The 8,685-nt window shown below is 37.3% G+C and overlaps 1 protein-coding gene across 1 annotated transcript; it reads left to right on the top strand.

Annotated features, from left to right (window-relative positions):
- Positions 1-3,076: 3,076 nt before the first annotated feature.
- On the top strand, positions 3,077-8,399 carry LOC134820838 (osteopetrosis-associated transmembrane protein 1-like). Its single transcript, XM_063831470.1, has 4 exons — positions 3,077-3,333; positions 6,119-6,307; positions 6,479-6,602; positions 7,332-8,399. The coding sequence occupies exons 1-4, from the start codon at positions 3,157-3,159 to the stop codon at positions 7,502-7,504; spliced, it is 663 nt and encodes a 220-aa protein (XP_063687540.1). The 5' UTR covers positions 3,077-3,156; the 3' UTR covers positions 7,505-8,399.
- The last annotated feature ends 286 nt before the right edge of the window (positions 8,400-8,685 follow it).

Raw genomic sequence — 8,685 nt, 5'->3', positions numbered from 1 at the left:
GGGGTCCCCTGGTAACTTACCTGGCTCAATAAAATATTACCTCCAGATCAGTAAAATTAAAAGTGCTGGGAGAGCTGCATAGAGTCCACTACTATTCAATACTAGCCCCCCTTACCTGGGGATCGGACCCCAGGCTATTATGTTCATAAATAAAAATTCATGTTCGGCGGAATGACAGGCTGAGCGCCGCCCAGTAACAAATAACAGGTAACCTACGTTATTTGAATATCGAGTCTGCAATGTCAAATGTTGTTTTGTAATTATACAAACAAACACTAGAACGGCAACTTTGTTAAAAAAAAGTCGAATAACTTGCGGTACAAACTGGAAAATTGAAAATATTCAAACTATTTTTGTTTTTCTTGGTTCAATTAAATCAAAAATCATTATACAATTTTATTTTATGGAAAATATCAATTTATAAATTCAAAATTACAGGGTCATAAAACCAAACTGTAATTACAAAAATCTCCTTTATCCTTTGAAATAGTACTGAATTATTTTACACTACATACAATTGTAGTGCGATGCTGGATGCACTACTGTGTACTGGGCTGCGAATCAAATAATATTTCTTGCAACCACAAGAATGCTTCAGTAGATCGGCAAGATGCACCACTGGGCCTTGCTGAGCTGCGAAGGATTGACATCGTGAATCAATACATACAAGAAACGAAAAGAAGAATAAAAACGTTTATCAATAGTCTCGCAATATGAATAAGAATCATTTGAATCCCTTGGCCAGGACCAATCTGCACCAGAACCACAATAAAGCGGATATCAGTCAAAATATCGGGCAAAAGAGGCAAACAGCTTGCTAATTGTATCACGTGGTGACCCCCACTGTCGCTTCACTATAGTGAACCCCTGTAGAGTTTCGACGATACAGGGGGACAGAGATCTCCTTCCAAAATAAACTTTTGTTTTATTTTATACATTTACTCTAGTATAACATTTATTCTAGTACTTTGAAGTGTAGTAATTGTTTATATCTTTGATTTGATACCAAATTATAAATGACTATATTCGCACTCCTACCTGTCCAACCAACTTCATTCTCCAGGAAGACCAACACCCAGGATGAAGCCCGTCTGGACGTAGCAGCTGTTGGACTGTATGCACCATTCGAAAGAACATTCTTTGACATCAGGGTCACCCATCCTAATTGCGACTCCAATACATTTAAGCCACTAGATAAAATCTACAGTGCGCATGAGAAAGAGAAGAAAGATCTATATGAGCAGAGAGTACTTCAGTCAGAGAAAGGGTCCTTTGTCCCACAAGTCTTTACAACATCCGGAGGTATGGGCCCACTCTGCACTGTGTTTGTAGATCGTATTTCTGAAAGGATAGCTCACGGGTCCGTATTGCCTGATTTAAGTTACAGAAAAGCCAGCGGATGGCTAGCGGGCGCCTAACGGAGATGCACTAAAATGCAGCATTCATACCTAGCGAATGGCTAGCGGAGTATAGCGGACGCCGCGCTCAAACTAGCGGAGAATAGTACTAGCTTCATTAACACACCCGCTAGTTTCCGCTAGCTATCCGATATTGCCGCTAGGTCCGCTAGCTTTTCTTTAACTTAAATCTGCAAAATCGGCTATATACGGACCCGTGAGCTGACCACAATAAAGAAGCTAAGAGCCAGGTCAAAAATCACATCAGAACACGATTCAGGTTTGATCTGCTACGAAGCACACTCATAGCACTCAGGGGAATCAGAGGAAGACAAAAAGCCCAGCACCTTGGACTGGATGACGTATCCTTCAATCTCATTCCTCAGAAGACGAGCTTTGAGGTCTCTTAAGTTTGTTTATGTAAATTTTATAGATAATTTATTGTAGCTTTTGTAATGTGTAAAATTTTACGGACGAAATGATCCCAGGGGGGACTCCCAACCCACCGCCTCGGCGGGTAGTTGATACACCCTTCACAAGTAAGAGCCACTTTGGTCTACTTGCTGTGAGGTGTATCAGCTACATGGGTTGGGGGTCCCCCCTTTTTTTTTTTTTTTTTTTCTATTCGAAGTCGAAATTTTCTCAAAATCGACTTTTTAGTTGTTTCTGATAGAGGGGAAGTAATATCTATCAGAAGCTTTTAATCCGATAGAAAAATAATGTTCCTAGCAGAAATTATTGCTGGTCAAAGATCAGCGGGTGTGTGTAATTGTATTGCGCGAGCGATTTTTGATCGCATGCCCTGAAAATCGAGTCTAGAAATCTATCTTCTCCTACATGTTTTGAGCAATCATCCTGAAACATTCAGGATATGTTCTAGGGATCATTTAGAAGAGATGAGCCGAGTAGAATTTTGAGATAGGCCTTTAAAATTTTTGTATTCGATTTTGAAAATCGTGGACCTCGAAAAATCATCAAAAGACAAGGTCCAAGATTTTCTAAATCGAATAAAAAATTTTTAAAGGCCTATCTCAAAATTCTGCCCAGCTCATCTCTTCTAAATGATCCCTAGAACATATCATGAAAGTTTCAGGGTGATTGCTCGAAAAATGTAGGAGAAGATAGATTTTTAGACTCGATTTTCAGGGCATGCTATCAAAAATCGCTTGCGCAACACAATTACACACACGCGCTGAACTTTGACCAGCAATAATTTCGGCTAGAAACGATATTTTTTCACGGGATTAAAAGCATCTGATAGATATTACTCCCCTCTATCAGAAACAACTAAAAAGTCGATTTTGAGAAAATTTTCATGAAGACCCCCCTGCCCCCTTAAACACCTCTGTGTTAAAGACCACTCTTGAATGTTTGGATTATTTTATCCAAATTTTATTTTAGGGAACTATCTCTAAAACCATCGGAAAACATTAGAACCAATCCCCAGCCCTCAGAAAATTCCTTTTTTGAACCCCTACCATAGTGAAATTGATAAAAATGTGACAAAAGTGTTAAATTTTGTCCCTTGATTCTCCAGCCGAATATCTTAATCTTGTCCTGGCCCTCATTATTATTCTGATTAATTATAAAGATAGACACTTTCTAAGACAACTGAAGTAATACATCTGGCTAGATCTCTTCAAAAGATTAATACTGCTTTCACTATGTTATCTAACAGCATTACTTTTTCAGGATATGTTTATATAGTTACATGTCATTGGAAAACACTGATGTAGATTTTAATTTCAAATCTTGACTGATGTGGTATTTTCTATGTGTGTTCCTTCTTTGCCCCACAGTTGTTTTCACTGGTACCAAGTTGGAAGCAGAATGCAGTAAACTGCAGCTTCAATTTGCCACAGCCTCCTCTGACTTCACAACATGCCTTGGGAAGAACACCAAACCAGTCCGCATTTGTGTCACTTGTTTTCAAGATGTTAGTATCCTATTTATTTAATTAGTTCTAAATTCTTTGATTTTATTTTACATGTAGAGTTTTTAAGGGAAGCTTAAACCTGTTTTTAATTTCCCAAAGTCCACCTTGACAGGAATTTGTGTGCCTTCATCTGTGTATCAGATTCCCAGGAGATGAATCCGAGAACTTTTGAACCATGGTTTGTTTGCTGTATGTGTCGCTAAACTAAGTTAGAAAGGATTTGGCATAGTGGAGGGGCAATGAGCAGGTGTACTAACGTTTTAGGCAAAGTGCGAAATATTTCCCCCTGGTTCACGAAATGAGTGAAATGAACAAAAATGAACGAAAATAAACAAAAATGAACCTTGTCCCAGAATGCCCTGTTGGCTTCCATTGGTATTAATACTATGCGTCCCTGAAAAAGCTGGTCTAGCATGTTCAGTAATGCTTCTGGGGCAATGTTTCCATTTTCGTTTCAGAGTATCTGAAATTTTGGAAACATTTGAACCAACTTTTAAAGCATTATTTTTTGGCTGTATTTATCCCTGAACTGAATTGGAATTGATTTAAACCGTTTTCAGCTCATCTCAGAGGATTCTAGGATAATACTAATTTTCTGTTCATTTTGTTCATTTCATAAACCAGGGGGAATATTTTACATTTCTGAGTGGCTAAAAAAGTTAGTGTACTTGCCCCCATATCATACCAAATCGATTCCAACTCAGTCCAGGGATAAATATAGCCAAAAAAGGTTGTTTCAAAGTTGGTTTAATTCTGGTTCAATGTTTCCAAAATGTTTCGGATTCATGAATTCCAGATTTCAGAATTTCCCCACCAAAGATTAACTTGTGGCATTTTTTTCCTCTATAAATTTTACTCCCTTTAAAAACATTCTGCGAATTAAGCCACCTATATTACTCAAAATTGGTATAACAATTGAACACCTCATTGCTGATTTCTAGCAAGCCTATTTCTAGCAACCCCGGCCCCCCCACTATGAAAAATCCTGACTATGGCCATGCTGCAAATAGATTTTCGTAGGTTCCATGGGGCAGAATTAATGCTTCCAATATATATTACATTTGTTGCCACCTTGCAGCATATTCAGCTTTATGCTGCACTGCATTCATGAACAGTGCGTATACTTAATATCCTGATATTCTATCCTTGAGTTGTTTGAGGCCTTATATGAGATCTTCTAATCAAAGACTTTCGAAGAATTGTTCATCAAAATCTGTTATTTTATGAAGAGAGACCTGCTTTTAAAGAGATCATGAAGTGTAAATTTGCGAATTCTTCAAAAATACTTGAAACTTGGGTAGTGAGCTAGGCTTGGTAATTCTGCCGCAATCCCAAAATAGCTCCGTCGTAATTGCTTCACAAGCTGAGATAATATGGGGCATATCAATTACATTTTTCCAAGTTGCGCTAGGTGACAGGATAGCATATACGACATGTGTAAAAACACCTGATTTTATTCGTCCATAACTAGTTTTCTGTTGGTTATTTTTTTGAACCGACAAGATTACCATCAGGTATAAACCATTATATTTCACATATCTTCCTAAATTTGGTGTACAGCGATTAATCTAGTTCCTACAAGCAATTAAAGGCAGCCCACTTCATGGAACTTGAATGTAGCACGAAATCCTGGAATAACAGCTTAATTTTAATGCCATCATGTGCGGCTGTGTTTCAGCTATCTTTATGCACATTTTGCTGATATGCCAACGAAATTAACTTGCTCAAAAATTCAAAAAACATGGTTTTTTGGCATATTTTTGGCCCAAAAATCGGTTTTTTGCGATTTTGCCCGGGGAAACTCAGACTTATCATTTCAAAACCACGTTTAATCGATTCTACGGTCAAAAGTACGTCTAGAAAGATGTATGTGGAGTCCCTAACGTATCTGGTATCGAGCAGAAAATGCCCGTAAGAGCTTTTACTAGTAAATTTATAAGACAATTATTTGACGCTTGTGTATATTATGCACATTATAATACAACCACAATTTTCGAAAGATAAAAGTCAAATCTATCAAGTGTCGTTAATTTGAAGATTTTATCAATTAAATTGGCGCCACAGCACATGAATAAAAATGTGCATTTTAACACTGTTTCTATTGCGGTGTCTGACAGTTAGCCGCAATCTAACAAAATAGGGCGATCTTCCAGTATCGATTTCACGAGACATAATTAAGTTACGAATCTGGGAATTCCGAGCCCTATTCTTATACTAGTGTTTCTATGTGATAGTATATGTGAAATGTTTTGACGATTAAGTCGGGGACACTTCATGATCCCTTTAAAATCATATTTTTAGTGAACTCAAGGCACTTAACTATTTAAGAATGTCTGGACAATTTGCTGAGCCATATTGGGGCCAGGGGGTCATCAGCTGTCACCATTTGCTATTTGATCTAGAAATTCTCAATTTAAGCTCTCCAAAAATAGTTGGAAGGTGGCGATATTATTCTATTTTGGATTTTTATATGAGCTTCATTATATTTATGGATGGCAGGAATGTGTTTTTTTCTTCTAAAATTCACCACTTATACAAAAATAGCTATGATTCACCTCTCCCCACAGGAATTTTACTGTACAATTAAATTTTATTATCAATTGTGTAATTTTGTGGGATCATATTATATACCAGTACTTAATTCCTACGGCCTACCCCGATTAATCATTCTTCAGATTGTCTTGTTAGATCATTAGTGCAACAGCAAAAAACAAGTTGTTGCATTTTTTTCACAACATCTGCACGTTTAATCCAATCCACTAACACAGTTCCTTTATATTTCCAGTATCAGACTCTGAACAGCTCGTTCTACAACATAACAACCAGCACCAACTGCTCCGACGTACTGCTAGAGTCTGACAATGCCATGGTAATACGCCGACTGTGGGACTCCTATCACAACATGTGGACAAGCGCGCTCTGCAGCACTTGCTCTGGTCTCACGGAAAACAGAACACATGAGTTCAGAAACAGGGTATCTAATTTCAATCAATCCGTCTTTCTTGTCCACGTGATTTAAAGTGTGTTTATGGCTTCTTCCAACTGTTGGAATCCACGTGTTCGGCTTTTTTTTCACTTAAAAATTAGGAAATTTCCTTTATTTATCCTTCATTTATGAGTATTATGAAGGAGCAATAATTTGCAGACGGACGATGTTATACAGTGTTTTGATGAACACCAGACGACTCACAATGTAGACCTTATCTGTATCGAGTGTAACAAGCGATACGATGCCCTGTTAAACCTCTTTAAGGACCTCCAGGGAGCCGGTAAGATTTTGTTGGACAGTTGCAGATATTATGTGCGTGACACCGTACCCGTATCATATCATGTGCGTGAGCAGGTTCTTATCTCGATAATCGTATCATGACGTTATCGGAAAGCTTCTAGAAAGACATAATCTTTAATTTGAGATAAATCAGGAGTGATTAGTCATTCATATACTGTCGCCATCCTGCATCCAGATGTAGCAATATCACATTTCAGTGTGGTTAATTCTGTTTTGATTTTATTCTCACACTGGTGCGCTTAAACCATCCTCAATGTTACTGAGGTCGACCGGAATTTATGAAATGGGAGAGGCTAGGGTTTATCTCAGTTTCTTGGAATAATGATGGTTTGCTAACAGCTAAAATGGTTTTCCGTCCCATTAATACTAATTAAACCAAATAAGATCGAATAGCCCTGTAATAATTAGGTCCACAATTAGCAGGTTTCCACTTTTACTATACCTGCTTCTGGCATGATGCCAATGTGACAATTACTTTCCGGATACCGGCTAGATTTTAGACTAACGTTTGGGATTACTGATCAACAAATGTTTCGCATATATTATGTAGTACCACAGGTTATAATCCCCACAATGCTAAATCCTAATTACAAAATTCCAGTTGATTTCAGCCTTTGAACGATACTTTAACTGTAAACCGGTCAATTCTCAGAATTATCACAATTACTGTGAACACACTTATTTTTAACCAGACCTTTCCACTCTCCAGGGTTTGCGTGTGCGGACCTAGCAGATTCGATGAACAGCACAGCTCAAACGTGGAGTGTCAAATTTGGGTGTGGTCATCCTCCTGTCGAGTTCGTACCGGTTCTAGCTATGACTATTGGGGTCTCTCTCGTTCCTATTATTTTCTATTCTCTTATCTGGAAATTAACAGATTAACATCACGACACGTGACATCATCACGACTCTTGACGAGAGGGTCTTCTGCTTTCTACTTCATAGACGGGAACTGGGGTTTCCTTATCTTTCTCTTCATGTTTCAGGTTTTATTTTCTTCGATATAATGTTTAAGTTATTTTTGTTTTACGTTATCAGATTACATGCTAAATTTAAAATTTTACGTTTACCACGTCCGTGTTTTTCTTGAACTGGATTAAGCAGGAATAATTTTAACCGAGAAAATTGTTTTTAAAGTTTCAAGGCTCTGGCACTGAGAAGTGCTTATTTGTTTTGCACAAAGACTGATTTTATAACTAACATAGTAAGTTATATCTTTATGCTTTGATCACAAAGGACAACTCAATTTATGAGATTTTTATTACTCAAAAGAAAGGCTCAGCTCTATTTTTATAACTATTATTGAAATTTGATATGCTTTGAAAATAATCCAGCCCATCACGAAATATTGTCACAACTCAGAGAATTCTTAGAATTTTAAAATTTTATTTGTTAATCGCAACTTCTGGTTAACAGTTAATAAATGAGGTTATCCGATTAAGCAAAAGTAATTAAGTAAATTATAAGCTGCCGAATAACACCACGAATAATAACGAAGTTGTTCGTGACAATTCAGTCACTGCAAACTAGTTCGACGGTTGCGCTTGTGGTTCAAGATTTTAAGATTATTTGTATTTTGATTGAGTTAATAGTGGATTACGTTTGTAATAAATTAAGATTTTTATTATCGATGCAATTTAAAACATTGAGCTGGACTCGATTGCTTGAACTTGAAATTTATATCACTTTTCGTCAACCACTATTCAATTTACATGGATGATAATATCTTGATGTACAAATGTAATGTTTTATTAATTTTGTTTTGCTCCGATACCTAGCTCTGTTTCCAGTTATTTGTCTAAACATAAGAATCATACCCGTTATAGCCCGTCACGTGTCCAAGACACGCGGTAAAAGAACCAGAATTCTAGAAAGAACGGACACAAGTAATTTGCCTAATCTGTTTTTCATAATTTTCAAATTCTTCTCCCCGAAATTCTCGAATGCAGAGAAAGTACCGACCCCACGGCGGCCGCCAGATCCCTTTTTCTTGATACAATTATTACAATTGGTAGCCGGAATTAATTTATCCTGATCACATCAAGATCCCAAGTGTGAAGCTC

This window comes from Bolinopsis microptera, chromosome 9, assembly GCF_026151205.1.
Source record: "Bolinopsis microptera isolate Bmic1 chromosome 9, MBARI_Bmic_1.0, whole genome shotgun sequence".
NCBI classification, from domain to species: Eukaryota; Metazoa; Ctenophora; class Tentaculata; order Lobata; family Bolinopsidae; genus Bolinopsis; species Bolinopsis microptera.
Note: the sequence above shows the minus strand (reverse complement) of the source record. Positions and strands in the feature narration are given on the sequence as shown.